Source organism: Rousettus aegyptiacus, unplaced genomic scaffold, assembly GCF_014176215.1.
Source record: "Rousettus aegyptiacus isolate mRouAeg1 unplaced genomic scaffold, mRouAeg1.p scaffold_m13_p_2, whole genome shotgun sequence".
NCBI classification, from domain to species: domain Eukaryota; kingdom Metazoa; phylum Chordata; class Mammalia; order Chiroptera; family Pteropodidae; genus Rousettus; species Rousettus aegyptiacus.
The window spans coordinates 626,660-653,111 of record NW_023416295.1 but is presented as its reverse complement, the minus strand read 5'-3'; the positions used below and the strand labels follow the sequence as shown (position 1 = coordinate 653,111).

General features: G+C 61.4%; 1 protein-coding gene and 1 non-coding gene across 17 annotated transcripts in view; one reads left to right on the top strand and one right to left on the bottom strand.

Annotated features, from left to right (window-relative positions):
• Positions 1-26,452, bottom strand: part of KIF1A (kinesin family member 1A) — a 78,465-nt gene extending 52,013 nt beyond the window's left edge. For 14 of the 16 annotated variants that reach the window (XR_004955731.1, XM_036237010.1, XM_016144221.2 and 11 more), the window contains exons 1-6: positions 25,897-25,997; positions 6,633-6,798; positions 2,745-2,821; positions 1,680-1,859; positions 1,045-1,110; positions 360-538 (exon numbers count right to left, since the gene is read on the bottom strand). Coding sequence is in view for 15 of the 16 variants with exons in the window: in XM_036237010.1 (XP_036092903.1) it covers positions 360-538; positions 1,045-1,110; positions 1,680-1,859; positions 2,745-2,821; positions 6,633-6,738 (608 nt within the window). In the remaining variant the exon portion in view is untranslated. Of the gene's footprint in view, positions 1-359; positions 539-1,044; positions 1,111-1,679; positions 1,860-2,744; positions 2,822-6,632; positions 6,799-25,142; positions 25,245-25,896; positions 25,998-26,430 lie in introns of those variants that run through there. The other 2 variants (XM_016144227.2, XM_016144226.2) reach the window with 2 other exon arrangements.
• Positions 15,410-15,528, top strand: LOC118614744. Its single transcript, XR_004956141.1, has one exon. It is a non-coding gene; the product is annotated as a 5S ribosomal RNA (ribosomal RNA).

Here is a 26,452-nt window from a genome sequence, read left to right as displayed (position 1 = left end):
TGCCGCCTGAGCAGGCGGGGCTGGACCTGTCCCCCAACCACTGGGGACGACCACCCGGGCACCACCAGAGGTGGTGCCGGCACCCAGCCCAGGGTCCACAGCCCACCCTCTAGGAAGAGCAGCCTCCATGTAGGCGACGCTGTCCTCCTGTGCAGGGGGAGCTGGAGGCCCCTCTTGGGCTGGCATGTGCCCTGAACGGCTTCAAACTTACAAGGCCACCGCCTCCAGGCAGGCCGCCTGACAGACTCCATGGGGAGAAGACAGGTGCCTGGGGACTGGGCCTTCCTCAGAGAGACTCGCATGGTGGGGGGCAGCGCGGGGTGGAGGCCAGGGAGGGGGGCGAGTCGCCCTGCGCACACCTGGCCTTGTTGCCTGAGTCCATGAGGTCCTGGATGTCGTTGTAGGAGGTGACGGCCAGCTTCGAGAGGTCCTCCACGTACGGCCCCAGCAGCGGGTGCTCCCTGACGCGCAGGTTGCCCTTGTTCTTGGGGTTCAGGAGGTCGCGGACGCGCTCACAGTAAATCTCCATGTAGCTGACCTGTAGGGCACAGCCATGCCACCAGGGACACCAAGGTGGGGTGCAGGGTCTGCTGTCGGGGACTCTGGGGTAGGGAGTGTGGGTACCGCCCACTGGGTAGGCGGAGGCATGCAGAGGACTCCGAGCCCCTGCATGAGCGTAGTTGGGGGTGTCAGTCCATGCCCACCTGCCTGGCCCTCCCCCGCCCGTGGGGTTTGCCCAATGCCGTCGCTCTGGGGCCACCTGGGCCACGGTGCAGCAGGGCCCTGTGCTCTGAGGCACAGAGCAGCTGCTCATTAAACGCCGGCTGAGCGGAGGCCCGCCCCGCACGCCTCTGTGCCCCGCACGCCTCTGCGCCCCGCACACTGTCACGCTCTGCGTGGGCACGGTGATGCACGCACAGGTAAGTGGCAAGCTAAGGACACCGGCCGGTGGTGGGGACCTGCTCTACACCCAGAGGCGCGGCCGTCCACGCCTGGGCCCCCAGCCCGTCCCCGAGCACCGGACGCCAGGCGGGGGAGCCCCACCTCCACGGAGTAGGACATGTTGTCGTTGGTCGTGTCGTTGATTCGGGAGAACAGGTCCTCGCACAGCTGCGGGGACCAAGGACACAGTCAGACGACGAGGGCCCGGCCCCCGCGGTGCCGCCTGCGCCCCCACAGTCCACGGCGAAGGCACTGAGAAGGCCTGCGTCTAAGGGGCCGCCGGCTCCTCTGTAGCTCCGGGGTCCCCCACCATCACCTGACCCTTGCCTGCAGATCACCCGCTCACCCCGTCCTGCCGCTCACGCCGTGCTCACCTGCTCTGCGTGGGGGCCCACCGTGCTATAGACCAGCCGGTGCTGGCCGCCCTGACCAGGTCAGCACTGACCAGCTGACTCACAGCCCCTCCTGGGTGCTGGCCGGGGCGGGGACCAGGGTGCCAGCAGTGTCTGAGGCGTCCATGTCTCAGCCTTCGGTTAACCAAAGTGCACCCCTGCCCGAGCACCCCTCCCGCCCTAACCACCAGCGTTGCACCCACCGGGCGGCTTGCACGCTGCCCCCTTCTGCTCAGACGCCCCTCCTGCCACGGACCGTCCCTGCCCGGGCGGCCTGCCCAGGTTGCCCCGCCTGCCCGCGCAGCCCCGGCCCCGCCCCGCGCCCCGCCTCCCCGCCCCGCATGCCTGCGGGATGATGCCTTGCTGGTCCTTCTCCTGCTTGCCCATCATGGTGTAGGACTTGCCGGCCCCCGTCTGGCCGTAGGCGAAGATGCAGACGTTGTAGCCCTCGAAGGCGTGCTGCAGCATCTCCTCGCCGATGTCTCGGTACACCTGCTTCTGCGACGCGTAGTTCATGTCCTCGGGCTGCGGGGCAAGGGGGCGCAGCTGCAGGCCGGGCGCGCCCAGGCTCAGGCCCCCGCGTTCGCTGTGGGCCCACGGCAAGTCCCGGGGCCTCCGGGGAGGGGTGGGCCATCGTCTGGGGAGGGGTGCCCGGGAGAGGGGACACGATCCGGCCCGGGGGACGGAAGGCTGCTGAGGGAGGGGCGGGGGGACCGTGGAGCCGAGAAGGAAGGCTCGGTGTGGCAGCCACGGGGGTGACAGGGGGGCGGCTGGTGCGGGCGGGGCCCAGGCCCGGGGGCCGTGGGCCAGGCTGTGGTGTCCGGACGCTGTCCTGATGATGGCGGCAGGGGGGGAGCTCTGACGGCCGCTCTGGGCCTAAGGTAGGTGCTGGCACGGGTGGGCGACTGGGTGCCTTCCAGGGGCATGCAGGAGGTGGGGGTGGGCAGGGCTGGGTGTGCGCCGGGTGTGGAGGAGGTACCGGGTCCCCCAGGATCCCGGGGGAAGTGGCGGCTGAGGTGCTGCCCGTGGCGGGTGTGCCCGCGGGACATGCAGAGTTTGGAGTGCAGGGAAGATGTCGGCAGGCAAACGGACATACGGCGGGACCCTGGGACCCTGCCTGCCGTGAGCTGGTGGCCCCTCAGTCCCTGCCTCAGCTGGGACAGCGTGTTGCACGGCTCAGGGCGACCTTCCACACACGAGGCGGCAAGACAGCAGACCCCTCCCCACCGAGCCTCGCACTGGCCCTACCCCACCTCCCGCAGGGCCCTGCAGGGGAGAAGGGTGGCCGTCACCCCATTCAGAGAGGAGCAGGCAGGTCTGAGAGGCGGAGGGACTGGCTAAGGGACACACAGAGAGGCGGAGTGGACTGCACGCCCGCAGCCCCCGCCCCGGACCCCCAGCCCCGCTCACCGAGGTGTGTGACCAGTAGGAGTAGTCGAAACTGAAGCTCTTGGGCGTCTCCTTGGGCTGTTTGGGGTTAACGATGGCTGCGGAGTGGGGAGGGGAGAGGGACAGGCTCCGTGTTAGTGCGGGTCAGTTAGTGGGGAGGGGCCTGTGGGAGCGCCAGACACGCCCACCAGAGAGGGACCGCCCCCCCACACAAGGAGGCGGAACCTCAGAGGCCTGCGGCCCCAATAAGCCAGCGCCCAAAGGGAGGGTCCCCATTCCAGGCAGACGGCCATCGGTGCCCCCCTCTGCGGACGCCGCTGCCCACCAGTGCCGCTGAGGGCAGCCCGGAGCCACTGGTCAGACCAGAGCACACAGCCCACGCCACCTCTCGTGCCCGCCTGGCTCGCCCCCGGCCCAGGTCTTCCTGCGTCTGCTCTGAGGCCCGGGCCTTGGAAGCATCCAGAGGGCTGCAGCAGCTCCTGACGCGGGCACCCTGCGCTGGGCCTCTGCCGGCTCTGGCCGCGAGGGGCCGGGCGCCAGGCTCACCCCACAGCGCCCACCTCTGCGGCCCCGTCCCCCGCCTCCCTACACCACAGCCAGGGTCCCAGGACGAGCGAGATCCTCCTCCCCAGTTCTCTGGACAGCCCGGCCTCCCACCCCGCTCTCCCTTGCAGGCTGGCACCCCTCTGCCGGCTCTCCAGGCGCGCCTGGCCCCCATTCCCCAACCCCGTGCAGCCTGCCTTCCTTTGTCCAAATGACGCTGGCCTGGTCCCAGACACCGACCTCGCTCAGATGGTGTCCTGGGACTGGCTTGTTTGCCACACACCCTGTGTGGACCGTGAACTCCCTGAGGGGGAGCCCTCCAAGGGACAGGGCCTGGGTGTGGCTCCAGACAGGTGGCTGACGGCCCTCAGCATGGTCCAGAGGGATGTGCTCTCGCCAGGTCTTGGGGCGCACAGTGGACTGGAGCCCAGCGTCTGCCCCAGGCCTGGCTCTCCACTACTGCCCCTGAGCCCTTGCCAGGGTGACCACCAGGGCCAGGGCCCGACAGGCACCCCACCCCCACCGCACAGTCTGCTGGGAGCAGAGCACAGCCATCTGGCTGGAGAACGGCCTCCCCGGCAGGGGCTTGGTTCCTCCCCTTGGGGGTCTGAGGTCGGAGGAGGGAGGACGGGTCCTCCCGAGGCTGGTGCAGCTGGCGACCCTGGGCAAGCTCACGGGGACACCCCAGTGCCCACTCTGCCCCTGCCCAGGGTGAGCTGCCGGGCTCTGCAGGAGTGAGCAGGGGGGTCGGCGCCCCGCGGGACAAAGATGTGGGGGGCACCAGCTGGAGCGGGAGGCGAGGGGCAGGAAGGCGGCTGGACGGAAGCAGCTTCCCAGCCCAAGTGCCCGGCTCCTGAGCGCCCGGCAGGGGGCGCACGAGCCGCCCGCACGCGGGTCTGAGCCTGCGGCTAAGCCCTGAGCCGGCCGTGGGCCATGCAGCACAGCACTTGGCGGACACAGGCGTGTGCGTGTGCGTGTGACAGAGTGCTCATGCGTGACCGAGCCGGCCACTGCCCAAACTTGCAGGACTTGGGAGGTGGTTTTGCTGAAACAGAGCCCAAACCTCGGCGGGCTCCAGGGGACAGCGAGCTCCTCGTCCGGCTCTCGCCAGGCTGGGCCGACCGCTTGGCAAGCACACGAGACCCCCTCCCCCGCTCCTCGCTGGCAGGTGGCACCTTCGACCCCCCCGCACGTCGGCTGGCCCCCCGCCCTGTCAGCGCACCCCGCTCAGTTCCGTGGGCGCGGCCCTTGGCCACGTTACCTGCATGTGCGCCTCACCCGCCTGCCCACTGTGGTGTCACCCGAGGGCAGCGAGAGCCTCTGCCCTGCCCCCCGGCCCGGAGCCTGGCGCGGAGCTGGCTGCCGATGACACGCAGGGACTCCACCCCCACTGCAGCCACGCGCGACGTGACCTCACAGACACTCGCTTCCCCGTCTGTGCGATGGAAGCAGTCCTCACCGCCGGGGACCAGGGGTCAGTGGAGGGATGGCAGAAGGGGTCGCCGCCGCGGGGTCACCCCTGCGACCTCTGCCAGTGGAGCCCACGTCGGCTGCAAGGGGAAGAGGGCAGCGCAGGGCCTCTGAGCTGTCCCTGGACAGTGCTGCCGGGCACCAAGGGCGTCTCGGCCTGGGGCCAGCCGGTGACTGCCGGCCCTGGGGACCTGGCCGAGGCTGCCGCCCAGGCCCAGCCGGCTCCCTGCAGCCCCTCCTCCACTGAAAAGGCCCTCGGCAGTGTCGCCAACTCCTTGACCGTAGCCAGCTCCCTCTGTGGCCTTTCATTCCCAGTCTCGCTGTATTTAGAGCCTAGAACATTCTAGAACAGCGATGGCAAACAGGGCCAACTTCCGAGGGTGCTGAGACTGCACAGGGCTGCTGGCTGACGGGGGCCTTTGTGGGAAGCCCGCCACGAGCGGCTAGCAGTGTCCGCGTGGGCGGAGCGGGCCCCAGAATGTTCTGGCTCACGGTCCTGAAAGATGGCCGTCTGTTCCCTGAAAGCGCGGGGACCAGGAGCCGGGCCGGAGGCCGCCACCCGCTCATCAGCACCCCTTCGCCGCTGGGCAGCTGAATCCTCGGCTCAGGCTCTGCCCCCGGGGACCACCACCATTCATGAGTCACGAAGACAACGCACCTGCAGACAGCCAGGGGCGCCCTGCCCCACGGCTCCCCACAGGCTCTGAGCGGGGCCTGCACAAGCTGTCCGCACAGGACGAGGGCCAGCTGCTCCATGGCCATCCGGAAAGGCCACTCAGCCCAGACCCCGTCCCAGAGCCTAACAGTGCCCAGGACACTGCCAGGGACACTTGCCCTCACCTCCACAGGCCCAGGGAGGCCACCATCAGCCCAGCGCCCCTCCCCTCCGAGGCCCAGCCTCCAGTCTGGTGGATGACAGGCAGGTGGGCGGTGCAGGCCCAGAGCACCCGAAGGCCTGCCGTCATCCTTCAACCTGGGGACAAGGGAGCGAGCGGGCCACCGGAGCCAGTGGTCACGGCGGCGACTGCAGCCGCATAAGGACCCAAGTGCCAACCGCCCAGCTGAGCGCAGTGGACCACACAACCGGGAGAGAGGAGGAATCCTCGGTCAAGGCCACCAAGCGTCCGGCCGTCAATCAGCAGGTAACACAAGCACCGGCTCAGCTGCCACGGGACCGAGGCACGCCCCACGCGCTGCGCGGAGACGCTGGTGCCAGGGGCGGGGTGGGGTGGGACAGGCAGGGGCTCCTGCTCCCCGGCCGGCGCCCCGCAGAGGGTGGCTCTGCGCCCCACCCCCCACGGGTGCGCACTCTCTGCAGACGTCTGAGCGAGGGCAGGGCGGGCGGCGTGTCCTCTCCCAGCGCCAGCGGCCTGGGCGCTGAGACCCCGCAGGGCCCGACCGGCTCCCGACCCTCTCGGAACCGCCAGGCTCTCTCCCCCTACTCCCCATGCATCACGCTCACCTCAGGCCCCCCACTCCGAAGGGTCTGAGATGGCTTAAATTAGAAATGCGGCAGAGGAGCAGACGAGGGGAACGTTTCAGGGCCGCTGAAACGCGTCATAACCCAGAGCGCCGGGTTGGACAGTGTCCCCCAACGTCACGCCCCCCCCAACCTCAGAATGGAGCCTTGTCTGGAAACAGGGTCCTCGGGATGTGACCGGTTGCTAAGACGAGCTCACGGTGCATGGGGTGGGCCCCACAGCCAGGGAGCAGTGTCCTGTAAGGCCACACGGAGAAGGGGACACACCAGCCCCGTCGGAGCCCTGATTTCGACGCTGGCCTCCAGAGCTGCGAGAACACACTTCTGCTCTTTTAAGCCCCACGGTGTGTGGCCATCTGTCACCGCAGCCCCGGGGAGCCACCCGCCCAGGGGGCGAGGGGGGGGCCGCTACTCACTGGTGGTGCTTCCTGACATCTGGATGATGCACTTGGACTCGCGGCTCATCTCCCGGGAGTTGAAGGGGCGCACGCGCACCGCCACCTTCACCGAGGCACCGGCCATCTCTGCGGCCTCGTTGGTCACTCCTGGCAGCGGCTGGAGCCCCGGTGAGAGCGGAGACACCTGCGGGGAAAGGGGCACGTGAATGGAGATGGCAGAGCGAGGGGTCGTCGGTGCCGCTCGAACCCAGTCCGTGCCCAACTCGGCCCAGGGGCGCTGCTCGAGGGCCCGACCCCCAGGGCGAGGGGCGGCAGGGGAAGCGTCCCGCGTTTCGGGAAAGAAAGCCGCAGAGCGTGCGGGGCCTGAGCAAGCCTGGAGCCCAGCGACACACACGCCGCTTGGCCCTGTGGGGCACGAAGCGCTCCAGGAGCCTCTGGAGGCAGGTCCGGGAGGCACCAGAAACCGGCGAGGGTGGAGTCAGAGGAAGGGTGTTAGACTCTGTTGTTACCCCTCGAAAGCCACTTGTGGAAGCCCCGACCCGCAGGACGTCAGGGCGGGACCTCATTAGGGAGCGGGGTCCTTGCAGATGTAACTGGTTAAGGCGAGGTCTCACTGGGGTCAGGCGGGCCCTGCTCCCACACGACTAGCGTCATTACACCGGGGAACACTGGGACGCAGACGCGCACAGGGAGAACGACCCGGACGGCAGGCGGAGGCGGCGCTGCGTCTGAAAGCCCAGGAACGCCACAGACCGGCAGCCGCCACCGGAAGCTGGAGAGGCATGGACAGGTCCTCCCCGCCAAACCCCCGGCCTCAGGAGGGACCAGCCCACAGACACCTTGATCTCAGACCTCAGACCTACATTTCTGCGGTCTAAGCCACACCATCAGGTCGTCACAGCAACGGCAGCTAAGACTAGTGCAGACACCCAGACCCCGACCTCATCCTGTGGACATCCAGAAACTTGTCTCCCTAACCTTAACCCTAACCCTAACCCTAACCCCAACCCTAACCCCTAACCCCTAACCCTAACCCCAACCCTAACCCCTAACCCCTAACCCTGACCCTAACCCTAACCCTAACCCTAACCCTAACCCTAACCCCTAACCCTAACCCTAACCCTAACCCCTAACCCCTAACCCTAACCCCAACCCTAACCCCTAACCCCTAACCCTGACCCTGACCCTGACCCTAACCCTCCCCCAACCAGGCGGGGGCCTGGGCGCAGGGTCCGAGGACTGAAATACACCTAAAACGCCCAGCAGCCGACCAGCCCCATCCTCGGGCCGCCGGCCCCGGCATGCTGGCTGTCCCGGGAGAGTGCGGGGGTCTCTGCGGGGGAACAGCCAGGACCACACCCTCCGGCAAGAAACGCAGAGGCTGAAACAAACAGGAAAGGGACAGGGCAGAAAGCGGCAGCGTGGGGAAGGGAGGAAAACGCTCTTTTAAATGCCTTATAATTCATACCCGCAGCAAGAAGTCACTACGCCCACGAATGAGAGGAGATGCTATTTCGAACGGGGCCATTTAATGAATAAGAACAAGGCCTCGGAGACGAAGAACAGGAAAACCGAAACTTCAAAAGTGAAGAGAAAGTCATAAATGTAGGTAAGTAATTTTCCACAAGAAGAGAGAAATATAATTGGAGGATCCATGAGAAGAAACTATTAAAGAGAGAATTCAAGAAAACTTCCCAGGACTGATGGTCACGAGTTTCCAAACTCGAAGGGCCCCACTTACCCACGCGCGGCAAAAAGTCACACGGCAGAGCAAACTGAGACGTCGGGGTCTCAGGGACGGCGGTGAGGGGACACTTCCAAACGGCCGAGCAACGGGGACCGTCAGTCAGCCCAGCGCTCTAAGCTCATCCAAAATCCCAACCGAGTGTGAGGGTGGATCAAAACCCAGGAACACCCTGGAAGATGCTAGAATCTGTGATCTAGTAAGTCGGAGAGAAACAAGAGGAAGTGGAGGAGACGCGGGATCCAGGCCCACAGGATGGCGAGGGGCGTCCCAGGAGGACGCTGGGGGACACCCGCTTCGAGGGTGAGGGAAGCGGGGGCTGCGTCCCGCGGAGAAGCGACAGTGACGAGCCACGACGCGGCGGGGAGCAGGCCTGCCTTGTCTGTCATCTCCTCCCCATAAGAGGCTTCACCAGAAAGAACACACGGGCGCGGCGAATCCCGCCAGCGCGGCAGCGAGGAACCCTGGCGGGCGGCCTGGCGGAGGTGTGCGCATGCGCGCGCGGCGCGTCCTGGGCGGGGAGAAGGAGCTGTCATAGCGGGGATGCGAGTGACCACACAAAACGGGACACGGCAGAAATGGCAGGGAACGCCCGCGTGGGCGAGCTGCGGGCGAGGCCCACGAGGGGACGCGGGGCGGACGGCTCGAGAGGGAGCCATCCGCCACCCATCGTGTCTCGTGTTGCTTGGGCAACGTCTCAAGAACAAATAAATGGAGAAACCCCGGGGAGGAAGCCGCTGCTGGCGCCCAGCCTTGCTGAGGACTGAGGTCACGGAGCTGCGAGCCCGCGCGGGCTGGGGTGCGGGGTGCAGCCCCCCACTGTCCAGGCCTCTGCGTCCTGAGAAGCGAGAGTGGCGGCCGCAGTGCAGCTGAGACCCCGCGGGGCCTGCTCTGCAACAACCCTGCTGAGTGAGCGTGCCGGTGACCTTGACATCCACTTGAAGGTCACCTTCTCACGCGCGCCAAAGAAGAGGCTCCCCCTGCGGACGCAGGCCCGGGGTGGGCTCCGTGCCAGGTCTTTGCTGCGCCCAGAGCAAGCGGCAGCGTGAAAGGCGTCCCTCCCTGGGCGCGGGAAGCCCACAGGTCAGAGGCGAGGGGACGAAGCAAGACCTGGGTGAGCCGGGACGGTAGGCAGATGGGGGGGGGGCCTCCCTGTAGGAGTGTTGCGGACCAGGGAAGCGGGGACTTGGGGAGCCTGGGCTTGGCCACACACCGTCCTTCCCCTCGTGGGGGGTGGCCCCTGGGCATCCGTCCACCTGCCCTGCACATCAAACAGCCCTAACCGAGGCACCCACAGGGAGCCCTTGCAAGAGGGCAGGCGGAGGTGGGGGCTCCTGTTGGCGGCAGCTGTTGCCTGGGGCCTGGCACGCGGGCCACCAGACCTCCCCAGCCCATCCTCCAAGCAGGCCTCGGGCTCCAGCGAGGGGCAAGAGCTCATCCAGCCCAGTGGGCACGGCCTCTGGGGACCCCAGGGTCAAGAGCAGGGGCGCCCTGGGAGCCATCTCTGCACGCGGGGAGGGGAGCGTGCAAGGGCTGGGACCCGTGTTGCCTTCGGACTGCACACCCCACGGACTCCACCCAGGGCCTGCTCCTCGACTCCGAGACCCAGAACAGGCAGACGTGGGGCAGGACTGTCCCCTTGGGCAAGCACAGCTCTTCCAGAGGCTACAGGAGAAAAGGAGCCACCAGACCAGGCGACAACTAGACAACTAGACCGACACGGTTGGGTGTGAGCAAAAGCGGGAGGGGGGGGAGCGGAATTCCTGGGGGGGCTGGAATCCAGGTGCCACACCCTGCGGCCCACAGGCACCCTGCTTACACCCCGGGAGTGACCTCTCCAGCACCCACCAACGACCGCCCCGGAGTGCACGGGTTGGAGGGACACGCGCCTCTCCGAGGCACCTGCTTCCTGACGCTGGAGAACCGTCGCGCTTTGGAACTGAGGAAAGTCGGGGCGTTCGGGCCGCGGTGGGAACGAGGTCGCGAACGCCGTGAGGACGCGAATCAGAGCGCGGCTTTAGCGAGCGTTTAGCAAGATGCCCTGTGCCTTAAACAAAGAAGCGAAAAGGCCGCATAGTTTGACCAAGGAACCCCAAGGACTGAAATAGGAAGTAATTAGAAATGAGGAAATATTCACGAAAGCGGATGTTCAATGCCATATTGCAAAATTTTCTGTTCTCCCCCAATTTAGCTATATTAATTCAGCGTGATTTCAATAAGCAAAATACTCCAGCGGGATTTTCAGTGGAATTTGGTAGGAGTTTGGAAGAGAATTTTGAAACTTAAGAACGGAGGGGGAGCCCCCCTTACCGGCTATCGTATTTACTATAAAGCTGTAATAATTTCCTAAGTCCAGTAATGACACATGAGCAGAGAGCGTGGCGGAAAGAGCCCAGCTCGACCACGGACAGAGTCGGACGCACGCACAGACAAGGCCGACACGCGACGAGGCAGCGCCGCGGGGAAGCGGGTGGGGCCCGTGTCGCGGCGGCTGGCTCCCCCGTGCTGAAAATGCAGCCAGAACGGTATCTTCGCCGGCACCGCAAGGACGCGGGCGGGCTCTGCGCCGGGCTCTGCGCCGGGCTCTGCGCCGGGCTCTGCGCCGGGCTCTGGGTGGCGACGGCGCATGAGCAGCAGGCATGAAGCAGAAGGGACCCCGCCTCCGGGCGGTGGGAGGGGGCAGCAGAGCGACGCCCCCGCCCCACGCACAACGAGAGAAGCGCGTACAATTTTAAACCCGTTGGAAGGAATCGGTGAGCTACGGAGGCCACACAGACGAGCGGGCAGAGACTCCAGCGGCGCGGCGCTGCCGGGCAGCACTTTCTCCCTGAGCGAATTCGCATTCCGGTGACCAGTCGCCGCAAGGAGTCCGGAGTCTCCCTAGGCAGCGGCCGTCGCTGAGGGAGCCTGCAGAGCTCCTGTGAAGAGGAACAAACCTGAGAGGCCAGGCTCCCAGGAGGAAGGAGGGGGAGAGGACGAAGCCCCACACCCGGCACTGTCTGCTCAGGACACGAGCCAGACTCGCGGTTTCAGGCGCAGATGCTTAAATACTCCCGCCGCACGCATCTGCGAGTCCAAATCGCCGTCTCAGGTGTTAAGGAGACAAAGGTGAGAGCTCAGGATCCCCCAGCGATCACGCCAGGCCAGACCAGGAGGCTCTGGAAAGCACACACTGCCGCACGGCAGGGCAGCGGGTGGGACAAGCCTCCTCAAAAGGGCAAGGCCTCCCTGACTCGGCACAGCCTCTGGATTGGGGACCCTCCACTCCACCTGGCGGGAAAAGGTGACCCGTCTGGAGCCTCTACGGAATTTGGATAGGCAATGTCTGACATTAAATCAAAAGTCACAAGGCATGAAAGCGACAGAATAAAACAATCGGGTGGGGGACGGGGGGGGGGGGGGAGCAAAGGAAGCACAGGAAGAAAAACACATGGTCCGGATCTAGGAATTTCAAAGACTTTAAAATAACCATGACTTAAACATTCGAACTGAGAGGCAAAGATGGGGCAGCTGAGTGGGAAAACGGAGAATTCCGCAAGAGGATTTGAAACTATAAACAGGAATCGAATGCACGTTCTAGAACTGAAAATGCGATAGCCGAACTTAAGAACGCGAGGGATTAGATGCAGCAGAAGACGGTGTTTACGGACTAGTGGACAGGTCGATAGAAGATTAACGAACGGAGAAAAAAAGCATTAAATATTAAATAGAAACGAGAGTCAGAGAAATACAGGACGCAGTGAAATGGTCTAACATGCATGTCACTGGAACCTAAAAGAAGGGATAGAATGGGGAGAATTAACATCTAAAAAGGTGATGGCCATCCTTTGTCCAAAACTGCTGAAGCCTGTCAATCCACAGAGTCGAGAAGCTCTGCAGACACAAAGGAGGATAAACCCAAAGAAAACCACACCAGCCACATCACAGTAAGACTGCTGAGTGCCACATGTGAAGAGAAAAATCTTAAAAGCAGCCAGAAAGAAAGAAAGAAAGAAACAAACATATAACCTTTGAAGGAACAAAAATAAAATTGAAAACTGACTTCTCAGCAGAAATGAAGAAAGCCAAAGACAAGGTTGTAAGGTGCCAACATTATCACTTAAGTTGAGCAGTGACACTTTCTATGAGATCGTCAAGGGTATGGGTCTCGATTGCTAGGGCGATTATTAAAAAGGCAGAAGAAGGATGTATAGCTAACAAGTTATTAGCAGGACAAATAAAAAAAAGTTAAATATTTTTATTAATCCAATTAAAGGCAAAAAAAGGAGGAAAAACAGAACAAAAGGAAGACAGGTTAAATGAACATGAAGTTTAAGACTATAGATAAACACCCAACTCAATTAGTATGGACTAAATACTCCAAGTAAAGAAAGCATTACAATTGTTAGAACAGATTTTTTTAAATTGCATTTTTGTTGACAAGAGATATCTTTAACTAAAAAGACATAGCGAGGCTGAAAATAAAAGAATAAAAATTTGGGGTTTGCCTGTTTCATCAGCTACTGAGAAGAAAAAATATATCGTACACATTTCTTTAAAGTGCACATAGAACATTTACTAAAATTAGCCATAGGCCGGTCGTACAGCAAACTCCAACAAATTTCTATTTAAAATTAAAATCTGTTCTCCGACCACAGTAGAATTAAGCTATAATCAATACAAACAACAACAACAAACAACCTACAAAATCCCCCAATTTCTTGAATGTCAGGCAACCCAATCCTAAATAACACATGGGTCAAAGAAAAAATACCTCACAGGATATAAGAAAATATTTTGAACTGAACAATAATGAAGATACAAAATGTCAACACTGGAACACAGGTAAAGCAGGACTCAGGAGGAGATGCACAGCTTTAAAAGCACAGGGGCTTGGGAGGGGTGGTCTCCCATGCCATTCCCAGGTGGATTAAGACCCCGGAGGCCCTCAGGGAGCTTTGGGACGGGAAGATTTGCCTTGGGAAGGACCCAGGGGTGTGGCCCGTTGCCCCTTCGCCCGGCGTAGGCAGCTCAGGCGACCGGAGATACCCAGGAGGTGGCTGGATGTGCGCACTTGAGGGATTGGAGCAGGAAAATGAATCAGTCACTGTGAGCGCTGAATCCTCCTGTCACAGGGATGGATGAGATCGACAAGGAAGAAAGAGTTGGAAAGAGGGGAGAGATGGAGGGAGGAGCCGTGGGGGAGAAGGGGCGGGAACCTGACATCTAACGCTTCCTAAGCAGCCTCGGATGAGTCCTCTTGAGTGCGCCCCCACTGCCAGGGACAGCTGGGGACCCAGCCCCTGAGCTTGCGGGGATGTCCACAGGTTGTTCCCTCTGCCTTTTTTCTCCTCTGCCTCCTTGGCATTCAAAAATCTAAATCCGCCACCAGCCACCGCATGGGTTCTGCTTTTCCCTTTCCAGAATGGGGGTGCCGTGCCCTGTCTTCTGCTCTTCCATCCTGATGGAAGATTTGGGTCTTTCTCTAGCTCGTCTTTACTGTAATTCAGAGGCCTTTCAGGAGGGAGGATAAATGGATCAATCGGCACAAACATCACTCTGAGAAAAAATGGAAGGAACACAGAAGGGCGCACACTTTAGAATTCCGTCCGTGTAGCTGCTAAAGCAGGATCAGCACGAGAAAAGCAGAATGAGCACGCCGCTCGCGAGACGGCGCTGAGCATGGCAGCGGCGAGCCGCCAAGGGCGCTGAGAGACGGGATGAGGGCGAAACCGATGGTTTATAAATAAGTTGTGAAGATGTGTTTGACTCTGCTAGAAACCTGTGTTCACACTTAACCTAAAAAGAATTACTTTTAAAGCAATCATTTTAAAGCAATTAATTATTTACGAAACGGTTCTTCTGAATAAATAAATCAATTATAAGACTGAAGCTTCGTGGACAAACATCAGCTTGCTCGTTAAAATTAAAATTCTCAATTGACAGAAAAAAGAGGGTGAAAAGGAGACTTCTGCTTCTGGCAATATGATGGATGAGACATCTCCCCATTAGAAATCGCCCGGGAGCTTGGGGTGAATGACAAACGTCAGATCAAATAAGAGAACGTCTGAGAAAGGGGGGAAAGAGGAGGAGAAGCCGAAATTAAAGCGGCAGGCCTGCCCGCCGGGGGGACAGGGCAGCCGTTTGCTGACCCTGGAAATGCAGAGAATGGGGTTCCCTGTCAGAGGGGAGATGTGGAACCAAGTCACCGCAGAAAGTAGGACCTCCACAGCCACCACCCCAGTGCAGTGGAAGGCTGGAGAAAAGCCGCCTGCCATCGAAGGCACACAGGGGAATTAATCTGAATGACTCTCAGCTCCAGGTGGCGAAAAAGCCAGTGTTTCTGAGAATTTGAGGCCACAGACCAGCCCTCATGGCGATTTATTTGGGTTTTGTATTTACAGTACCTGCACGATCAGTAAATTCAGTCAAGAAATCAGCTCAGAGTGAGTCTCACATGTTTGCACCTGAAGTACCTCACAGGGCAAATACAAATCCTCCTGGGAGTAGCTTCTGCCCCTCAGTCCCCAACATTCCCCCAGATAAGGATCAGTCAAACGTGAGCTCAGAATCAAATTCTACCAAACACCAGAGAAGCAATTCACTATGAGCAAGAGTCAGAGAGGGAAAAGATAAAAAAAAAAGATGGCCAGAGTTAGATCCACGAGGACTTCGGATCCTGGAACTAACAGGAAGAGATTATAAAATAAGTGTGCTTAAACTGTTCACAGAGATGAGCAAGAATGGGAAATAAGGAAGTAAAATATGAGGGAGAAACCTTGCAGAATTTTTAGAGACAAAAATGTGATCATTTCAATTTTAAAACTTAGCAGACATATTATTAGCAAATTAAACGCAACTGAACAGAGAATGAATGAACCGGAAAACATGTCAGAAAAAATTACGCAGAATGGTCCCAGAGAGAAAAAAATGATGAAAACATAAAACCAAGGTTAAGAATCATGCCACGTGGAAGAATCCTCTAATTTAGCATGGCAGTTTTAATATACTTCCCAATAACTGACAGATCAAGCAGACATATAACAAATAAAGGTGTAGAAGATCTGAACAAGTCCATGGCCACACCACCCTGAACAAGCCCGACCCCATCTGATCTTGGAAGCTAAGCAGGGTCGGGCCTGGTTAGTACTTGGATGGGAGACCACCTGGGAAGACCAGGTGCTGTAGGCATAAAAATAAATAAATAAATAAATAAATAATAATAATAATAACGGATGTTAAGCTGACAAAGTTCTTGCAATCTGTGAGGTCAACCAAGGATTGCCTCATCTAAAAAAAAAAAAAAAAAAGATCTGAACAACATGATAATCATGAACCAATAAACATATGTGTGCTCTTATTCTAAAAAATTAGAGGAACACATTCTTCTCTGACACATATGAACCACTTACAATATCTTACTATCTGGTAGGCCAAAAAACCACTCCTAATAAGTGTCAAGCGCCGTACCAAATGGATCATGTAATGTGAACACAATTCAATTAAAAATCAATTGAAGAGCATTAAAAGCCCATGAGTTTAGAACTTTTACAAATAAACTTCTAAATAATTAGTCATGATGGAGATATAAAGAAGCTTAATAGTAAAGATAATCAGAGCACTTCTTGTCAAACTATGACACTTCCACGTGCAGCCATGATGGAGTTAAAGGAACATATTTAACTTCCTGTTGTAAACAACAACTAGAAAACTGGAAAAAATATATGAACACACCTATTTTCAGACTCTGTACAACAGGCAGAGTGGGGCTGTGATCACTGAGAGAGGGAAGCATACAAGGTAAGCCCTGTAATCACTCCAGATCTCTCTCAAGGCGGCGACGCCTTGAGGAGATGGAGGTCAGAGTTCAGGGACGGAGAGCGTCACTCCAGAGTCTGCATCGCGGGACCCTGGATCTGCAGTGCACTGGTCTGTGTCCCTGAAGAATGAATAACCCCCAAAGCATGCACAAAGTAAGAAGACATGTGCACTTCTACCAGCCAGATCCCTGCAGCCCTCCACCCCGGACACTCAGTACGAACCCCAAAGAAATCATGCTTTAGTAGTGGAGTCGAGTCTACCCTACAGCAACTCTAGAAAAGCTGAAAATCGAGACTAGAAGGATTGAAATATTTGCAGACTATCTGCTTATCTATACCGAAATCAAGATGATCCACAGATTTTTTTCATTGGTGGGAAGAGTCAGCAAAGTTACTAGAAACCAATTGTGTTAGTATACGCTAGAAACAGAGTTTGTGTGTGTGTGTGTGTGTGTGTGTGTGTGTATGTGTGTATGCACACATATACTTTTGAGGTATCATTTTAAGGATAACCAAAATTATATAAAGTACCTTTACAAGAATAAATGTCACAAAAGATGCAGATGACATTTATGAAGAAAATGCTTGAACTTTACAAAACACACAGAAAATCTAAATAACAAACTTTAACCTGTTTATGGAAAGAAAATGCCAATCTTAAAAATGTTCATTTTCACCCGAATAAATCCAAAAACTCAATGCAATTTCAAATGAAATTCCAACCAGTCTTTTGTGAAATTTGACGAATTGCTTCTAGAAGCGCGTGTGGAGGGATAAGGCGTCGGAACGCCAACGGCGCGTGTGCCGCACCACGAGCAGAAGCCAACACACCCTGTTGCTCTCAAGTCTTAACACACAGTTACAGTGATGAACACAGGGAGCTTGGGGCAAGGCGGACTGCCACCCACTCAACAGAGGGGACCCCAGACACAGACCGGCAGACACAGCTCTTCCGATGTCGCACAAGGTGACTTCACAGGTCAATGACGAGAGGAAGGACTATTGACCAGAGATGCTTAGAGAACTGGAGTTACGGACTGATTTCTGTGCCCCCTGAATCCTATGCCGAAGCCCTACCACCCATGCGAGGGTCTTGCGGGGAGGCCTTTGGGAAGGGATTAAGATTACGTGAGGTCGCGAGGGTGGGGCCCCATGAACGGATTAGCACCCTCTAAGGGACTCAAGACAGCTTCTTTCTTCCCTCTGCTCTCAGCCATGTGTAACCCAGAAGGTTCCCACCAGAACTGGACCACGCTGGCCCAACTCAGCTGTCCAACCTCAGAACTGTGAGAAATAAATTTGTTGTTTATGAGCCACCAGTCCGCGGTGTCCCATTACGGCAGCCCGAACGGCCTGAGAGGAATGGTTCGCCCTATGGAAAAATACAAGATTTGAGCCCTGTTTTCTACCCCAGATCCGTGTAGACCGAAGACCTAAATGTGAACAGTTTGGGAAGAAAAGAAAAGCGGTGTCTCCACGCTCTCCTTCGGGAAGGGTTTCCTGACCCCCGGAAAGTACAGCAAGGGCCGGTCGGGACACCGAGACGCCCACCCCCACCGGGGGCAGCTGCGGCACCGAGCGCACGGATTCCTGTGCAGAAGACGCGACAGACAGACGGACAGGAACCAGCGAAAAAAGACGCATAAGGAAACAACGGGCAAAAGGTAGGTATAGGCTATTTACACGACGAGACACCACCGCGACGGTAAATAGGAAAGCGCGTGAGAAACCCTTGCTCATCCGATCACCGCATTCAAGAGACGAACACTGAACGTCGTGCGGCTACAACGGGAAGGAGGGGACAGGAGAGGGGGACCTGGGACAGGCTCGCGGCACAACCAGGGCGGCGACCAGGACAGCTGCAGACCCGCGACCAGCGCCTTCGAAACCTTCGAAGCCGGCGGCGCGGGGTCTGAGGTCGGGAGAGGCCGCGGCCCCGACGCCGCCACCGCCCCGCGGGCACGCGGCGGCCGCCCCGGCGGGAGCGCACAGCGCGCGGGGCCTCGCGCGTCCTCGGGGCCGCGCGAACACGGACCCGGCACCGCCCGGGAGCTTCCGGACTCCCGAGCGATCCCACCCGGAGCCTGGGGGTAAACGGTGGAACTCTGGGGGCGCCAGGCACCCAGGTCAGGGCGCTGGCGGACCCCGGGTCGGGGCTCGCGCGCTCCTCATCTGCGCAACGGACAGAGCCCTCCCCGCCTCTGCGGCCCATCTTCGCAGTGGGGTGATGCCAGACACCCCGCCCCGCCCCGCGAGGGTGCAGGAGATGCCCGGGAATGGGGGTCTGGGCCCGGGGGTGGGGGGTGGGGGACCGGAGCGCGTCACAGCTGATGTCTAAGGTTGGTGGGCAGCGGCTGTCTGCCGGAAGATCTGTTCCTTTTCGTGTTGTCTTATCGCACACCTTTTTAAGTAGTTAACTTCTTTCGAGACTCTTGCCATAAAGGGGAACCAGGACCTGGGTGACCCAGCAGGGGACCGGAGCCTGTCTGTGGCAGAGAGCAGGGCTGCAGAGGGGCGCCCGAGGGTGGGGGGCTGGGGTCGCCACGTCAGACGCACCACCTGTAGGAGGGGCGGGAAGGTTGAGAAGAGACAAGGAAGCCCTGCGGGGTCCCCTTCGGGGGCAGCTGCAGAGTGCTGCGCGCTGCTGGCGAGGGAGGGCGCGTGGGCGGCGAGGGGGTCGCAGGGGCGACGTGGCGACGAGGCAGGCACAGGCCCCGGGCCAGGCAGCGGGCGCGGGGACGGCGGCGGAACAGCTGGGGCGCGGGGCAGGAGCGCTGAGCACGTGTCTGCAGGTGTGTCTGCTGGAGGCTCCGCAGGGGGGCCATCTGCGAGAGCCTCGGAGGGGGCGGGACTCAGGGCGCGTCCGCGAGAGGTGGCGCAGAGAGGAGGACCTGAGAGGGGCCTCACACGTGGGTGGGAAGTGACAGATGGCGAGGACATCCGGAGAAGGAGACCTGGAACCAGGAGCCAGGGCCCCCCGCAAGGAGGGGGTGCTGAACCCGTCCGCTCACTGAGGCCGCGCCGTGGGCGCGGGGCCGGCCCCTCAAGCAACTGCCAGTCTGTTTCCTCGGGAACTCACGTCGCATTTCAGATTTCTGCCTTAACGCGGAGGGGGCGCCGGGCCGGAAGCACCGGAACAGCCACGGCGCTGCGGGGAGGCGGGCGAGGGCCGCCTGGGCCCCGGAACAGACACGGCTCTGCCCAGGCCGCCGGGGAAGGGCCACTCCCCAGAGGGCCACACCGAGGGCCCCGGGGGCTCTCGCCTGGGCGTGTGTCCGCCCCCCACCCCCACCCCCAACCCCACAGCAGCTCATCCTGAAACAGCGTCAACTCGAAGCCTCTGCCTCAGGTTTTTCTTGAAGAGTCTGAGAAAAAGACCAAACAGGTTTTTCTTAGTCTGAGGACAGACGTAAGTTAGAGTCTGTGCCAGGCCACACCCCTAGACATCCAGAAGGGTGAGGAGGGTCCTAGGGGACCAGGCACAAGGCTCCTTCTCAGGACCCAGGAAATGAAAGGCAGAGCAGGCTAGTGAGCGCCCCCCCATCCCCCAGGTCCCTGATAACCTTTCCCGTGGGCAGAGAGGGGGCCAGAAACCACGGGGCAGGGAGGAGGGGGGCTGGCATAACTTTAGGCTGCTCGGGGCTCTGGGCTCAGGGGACCCAGTGGAGGGCAGGAGGGGAAGTGAGGCCCAAAGGGCTGCACGCCTCACGGAGGCTGGTGCTGCCATGCCCCCCAGACAAACAGCTGAGGGTTCTCCACAGAAATGGAAGGAAACGCCTGGGCAGAGCAAGTCTGCGGTGTGGATGCCGACACCCTGCGTTCTGGTGTGGGGGACAGCTGGGCAGCCAGCTCCCACCCCTTCGCCTAAAGCAGGGCCTGCCAATCGCGCCCCTCCCCCAGTCGGAACCCCAGTCAGATGGTGGGAAACCATCCGGCAGACCACCCTCAGGAGAGAGGGGCAAAAGGCCTTTCCCGCCCATGAGATGACTGCAACGCTTCAAAGTGAAGGACGGGAATAAAGCAGCAAAAACGAGCCCCGTGGGAAGGAGAGAGAAACCATGGAACAGAAGCAAAAACAAGCGAACGAACGAAAAAACCTCTATTAATGAACTCAGGGTGTTTCGGGAAGACACGTTTTCAAAACGAGAACAGGACGCTGCGAAACAGGAACGGTTGGAGACCAGGACGATGGAGCTGTCCGAAATGAAAAATGTAAATACTGAAACACAAAATTAAAAAAAAAAAAAACTCAAAATGAAGTCCAAAAATCGTTGAGAAAATAGGACAGAAACTAGAAGACAGAATGTATGACGGGAAAGACAGGAACACAGCAAACCGATGCAGGAATTTAAGGAAGAAAACAGGAAAAAAGGAGAGGGGAAGAGATGGATGACCGGGTCTTCAGGTGACGGGGTCCCACCAGTGAAGCACGAACCCACACCTAGACCCCCACACGCGAGGGGCCTGCATCCGGCAGTGATGACGCCTCCTCCGAGGAAAATGACTTACTGCAAACAAGTGTCCCCCCGAACACGCACAAATCATCTACCCAGCGTGAGGACGGAGCAAAGGTGCTCTCACACAGCCCAGGCCTCGTCACGCTTTCTAGTGAGTCACGCAAGGGTGTGCTCCAGCAAAACAAGACGGGAAACCAAGAGAGAAGCAGCTGCGGTCCGAGGCACAGAGACCCAGCCCAGGGGGGCGGCGAGTGGCAGGTTACAGACGGGAGGGGACGGGGCTCCCGGGGTGGGGGTGCCGGGAAGAGAGCATGACCGGGAGCTGGGGAAGGGGGAGGACAAAAGAAATGCAATCGATATGAGAAAAGCTCAGATCTGGGAAAACTGAAACACTGAAAACATCCTGCCTGACGCTACGGGGCCCCAAGACGTCTCTGGTCCGCGCCTGTCCCAGAGCCACACCCTAGGCCCCCGGGACCTGCGGCCACAGTGTGGCCCCCGCCCCAGGAGCAGGTGGAGAGCTGAGGAAGCCCACTGCCCCAGCCCCGTGACAGCCCCTCGGAAGCCTGGTCCCCAGTGACCCGTGGCCTTGGGCAGTAACAGTCCAGCCCTGCCCCTCACCATCCTGAAACCCGTGTGAGCGTCACCGGCAGGGCCAAGCCCCAGGGGACGGACACAGACACCCGGCACCCCTTAGGGCACTCCTGGGCGCCACCAGCCTCGCTCGAGGGAAGGCCAGAGGCTGGGCTCAAGGGAACGGGGTCTGCAGGGGGCCGGGCTGGCAGGAGCAGCAGGGACCAGTCCGCCCCTAAACCTAGACCTGCACCTCAGGGGACCCAGAGGGAGGGGGCGCTTGTCTCAAGAGCTGGCAGGCCCTGAATGGGGGACACGCGGAGGGTCCCGCCTGACGGGGTGGCAGCTGCTTGCCCTGGACCCCCAGGAAGTAGACGACTTGGGCTAAAGCCACTGGCCCAAGAGCGAAACAGCATTGCCTGAGTGCCCGCTGGGCAGGCTCTGTGCTGGCCCTGCGGGTCTGCTGGGGCAGAGGGTGGGGCGCAGGGGCAGGCGCAGGAAGCACTGAGCCCCCCCTGGAGTCAGAGGCAGCCGGGCAGAGTCCCAGTCCTACCTCGACAGTCGTACCCTTCTCCGGAGCCTGAGCCTGAGCCTGAAAGACCAGACATCGCCTGCCACGTGGCGTCTTGGGGGCACCTGATGAGGGGGTCACAGGAACACGCACTGCAGCCTGCACCCAACGTTCGCTCTCTTCCTCCCCACCCCGACCTACGGTGGGGGTGGGGTGACACTCTTGGGTGCTTCCCGTGGGCGCAAGGTGGAGGCAGCCTCTGTGGGGCCTAGGAACCTCGAGTGGCCGTCAGGGGAATGCTCCGGTGAAGAAAGACGGCTGAGTGTGTGTGTGTGTGCGCACAAGCCTGTCTGTGGGTGAGTGTGAGAGAACATGAATGAGACGGTGCACGCGTGTGTGAGCTGCGTGTGAGACTTGTGAATGTGTGTGAGGCCGTGAGTGTGTGCGTACATGCGTGAGACTGAGTGTGAGTGTGCACGAGTGTGTGAGGCTGTGAATGTCGCGAGGCTGAGTGTGTGAGCAAGGGCACAGGTTGTGTGTGAGACTATGAATGTGCACGAGTGTGCAAGACTGACTGTGACTGTGTACGTGACAGTGTGAGACTGTGAGTGTGTGACTGTATGACTTGTGTTTTGAGTGTATGAGACGGAGTGTGTGACTGAGTGTGAAAATTGTGTTTGAATGTGTGAAACTGAGTGCGTGTGTGTGAGACTGGGTGTGAGTGTGGTCGTGAGTGTGAAGTGTGTGTGTGTGAGACTGTATGCATGCGAGACTATATGTGCATGTGTGCTGTGTGAGACTGAGTGTGACTGTGTGACTTGTGTGAGTGTGCGTGAGTGTGACACTAATGTGCATGAGCGCATAAGACAGTGTGATTGTGAGCAAGTGTGCGAGGCGAGTGTGAGACTGTGTGACTGACTGAGATTGTGTGTGTGACTGGGCTGAGTGTGCATGAGTGTGAGTCTGTGTGAGTGTGTGGCTGTGAGTGTGCACGAGTGTGCACCGGGAGGCTGTTCCGGCCCAAGGCCACGTGGGGAAGGGCGAGGAGTAACAGGGACTGGGTGGGGTCCCATCCTGCCCTCCTCAGACCCCAAGCCTTGGGGGGGCGACAGGGTCTAAGTTCTGAGCAAGGAGAGGGGCTCAGGGGCACTCCTCAGCCCTTGGAGGCGGGGGCGGGGGCTGACAGTCCGGGTGCCTGATAGCCAGGCCGCAGGGCTGGCGATTACAGGATTAAATCCAGGGTGAGAAGGCTTTAGAGGGGGGAGCCCAGCCCTGGTCAGTGCATCTGCTTCCGGGGTGGCACTGAGGCCACGGGGGTTTCAACTCCACAAGCCAAGCAAGGGTGGGGGTGGCAGGGAAGCTCAGGAGAAGGCAGGTGCGAGGTGGGGGGCGACGTCTGCAGGAAGGGCTGGGAGGCCCGTGGAGGGGTCAGAAGGCTCAGCCTCAGCTGACTGCTGACCTTGACTGTGCCCTCCACCCTTCCAATGCTGTGACTCCCTCACTGCTTTCAGGAGACACTGGGCTACAGGCTCTGGAGGTGCCTGGGGTCAGCCAGCGCCCCCCAGCCTGCAGCCACGGTCAGCAGTTAAACAGTAATCCTGCTGGGTCAGGTGGACCACCAAGCCACACCCCCCTGCCCTCCGCCAGCCCTGGGGCGCCTGTGTGCGAGGGGGCAGGGCAGTCAGGTGGGCAGAGGCCAGTCAGCCAACAAAGAGAACGAGAAAGAAGGACCCGGCTGCCCACCAGCCCCACCGAGCCCCTGCACAGGCCCAGGCCTGGAGGTCTGGGGCAGATGTCGCCCAGCCCCAGCCGAGCGCTCAGAGATGCTCCAGGTGTGACAGAGAGAGGCAGTGCAGGTGACGCTGGGTTCCCTGTGGCCACCGGGTGGGGAGCCCTGTCCTGGGCCTCAGAACACTCAATGAGACTGGGCAGGACAGCCACGTGCTCATCCTGGGGGCCACTAGCCTTGAGTGACCCCTGGCGAGCGACACTGCACCCCAGGGGTGGTGGGCGGCTCAGGCCCCTCCCGCTCAGGAGTACAGATAGTGCCTCAGGCCTGAGGGGCTCAGTGGGCTGGTCAGTCAATCCTCAAGGCCAGGGCACAGTCCAGCCCCTGCCCGTGACCCCAGGACCCCACCAAAACTTTCGGCAGCCCTGGCACACCCTGCCACGCCCTGCCACACCCAGCTCCCCTGCCCTGACTGACCGATGCCACTGAGGGCCCCAGGAGGCCCCGCTCACCCCCATCTCCACCTTGCGCCATGTCTGTCCCTGACCCCCCGTCCTGCTCTCAACCCCATCTCCACAGCCCGTGGGAGGACGTCCCTGCTCTGCTTCCAAAGGGCATGTGACCGTGTGGTCACCCTGAGTCAGCAGTGGTGACGCCAAGGAGAACGGAGAGGCGTAGGGTGGGGAGCTGGCCCCCTGCATCCGGGGTGTCTGGGTGTGAAGCTGAGCTGGGCCAGCACCAGCCCTGGGCAGAGGCGCAGTCCCCACCGGGCTGTGGCTGCCCAGCAGGAGGCCCTGGGGGGCCAGTCTGGGAGGCACTGGAGGGGACAGGGGGTGGCCTCTGGCATGCCATCCCTACAGCCTTGGGGCTGGGGAACCCTGATTCTACACCTGATCCCAGCTGCTCTGTCCTGTGGACCACACCCCACCCACGACATCCTGCCCATCTTTAGATGCTCACTGCAGACACTGCACCCCACTGCAGGCGTCATTCCCACCCCACCCCGCCCCGCCGGTTCCAAACCTGACTATCCTCAAGGCAGAGCCCCCGCTAAGGCAGGTGGCCAGCCACACCTGCAAAATGGCCGCCGCAGGTGCAGCCCCAACCGCCCACTCTGGACCCCAGCTTTCCTTCAGAGCCCAAGCTGCCTTCTTACACCGAGAGGCAGACGGACTGGCCCCGGCAGCGCCCCCCTGGCCAGCTGGGGGCAGGGCGGAGAAGGCAGGCTGGATGTGACTTCTGCAGGAACGCATGCTCTGTACCTGCGTCCTCGGGGCTAGGACAGGGCCACCGCACGCCTCCTCCGCGGCCACAGCTCCAACCCACTGGCCCTAACAGACTCGTAGTCGCAGCAATGCGGGCACCGGGGGTCGGGGGCGGCTTGGGAGGGGGTGTGCGGGTCTCTGGGGGAGTGTCCCTGTTCCCGGGAACGAGGGCGCGCATCGGGTCCGCGCCGGGGCGACGTCGCGCCCGCGCCCGGCAGGCCCCATGACTTGGCATTCCCTCCTTCCCCTCCCCCGCCTCGCCCAGCGCCGGGCCGACGCGGACCCCCGCCCCTCCCGGATGGGGCAGTTAGAGCGCCGGGCAGCTTCAAGGCGGAGCGCGAGGGGCGTCGCCGCGGTGCTCCTGCACAACCCGAGCCCCGGCGCCCGCGGAGCGCCGCAGCCGAGACCCCGCGGCCCGGCCGCCCCCTCCCCGCCCGCGCCGGGCCACACCTGTCACCGGGGCGACGGCTGCGTAGACGCAGGCTTTGCCCGCTGGCGGCCCCTCCCAGGCCGCGGGTCCCCCGGAAGGAAGCTGGGTCTCTGGGGAAGAGGACACGGCTGGGTGGGGGTGACGAGCAGCCCCCGGGGTGCGCACGAGGCGCGCGGCCGGGCGCTCCCGCCGCAGCCCCCGCGCGCCCCGCCCGCCTGTTTTGCTCTCGGCTCCAGCGTCCGCCCTCCCCCACCCCGGGGACCCGGGCGGCTCCCCGCGGCCCGCGCTCTGGGCGCCCTGTCCTCCGGCCGGGCTGCCGCAGCCGCGCCCGTCCCCGGCGCCCCCATCCACGGCCTCTCGCCTCCTCCCCGTCCCTCCCGCCCCCGCCGATCCCGGCGCGGCCGGCGCCGCATTGCTGCTCCGTGGCGCGTGTCCAGGCGCGGGGCAGAGCGGGGGAAGGAGGGACGGTGTCCCGGGACGCCGCCCGCGGCGCGCGCCCTCCCCGGGGCGACCCCCGCCATCCCAGCCGGGAGTCCCGCGGCGCAGGGGCCTTTGCAGAGGGCCCCGCCCGGCTGCGAGCGAAGGGCGGACGCCCCTGAATTTCCCCATTGTTCTCCGCGGGGACGGGGGAGGGTCGGGGGAAGGGAAGGGGCCGCGCGGCGCCGGCGCCGCTGGCCGCGACCAGGACGCGCGCGCGGGGCGCGAGCTCCCCGCCGAGGTGCAGGTGCGAGGTGCCGGGCGCGACGCAGGAGGCCCGGCGGGCGGCGGCTTTACCTCTCCGGCGTCACTACAGGCGGCGCGGCATGGGCGCGGGTCCCCGAGCGCCGAGATGCTGCGGCTCGCGGGCTGCGCTGGGCGCTGTGACGGCCGCACCGCGTGACGGGCTGCGCGCCCCCGGCCCGGCCCGCCCCGCGCCCCTCCCGCCGCGCTGGTTGGCTGCGCGCGGAGCCCGAGCCCCAGCCGCCAGCTGGCTTGTCACGCGGGGAGAGGGACGGGCGTCGCAGCGCCGCGGGGCTGGGGCCGGGGCCGAAGGGGGCTGGGGCCGGGCCGTGACGTCACGGCTGACACCGCAGCGCGCAGAGCGGAGAGACGCGGGACCGACGCCCGGGCTCGGACGCGGTGCCCCATTTCCCCGCGCGGCTCCCGCGCGACCTCGCGGGGAAGAGCCACGCGGCGGCGCGCATCCCCGCGGCCCCCCGCCGCCCGAACTTGCCCGCGGACCTCGCGCCCAGCCCCCCTTGACTACGACCCTTTCCAAGTGAAATCATGAAATCGTCCACCCCGCCCCGCGAAGCTAACAGCACGCACGCGTCGTCGCGGAGGGACGAAG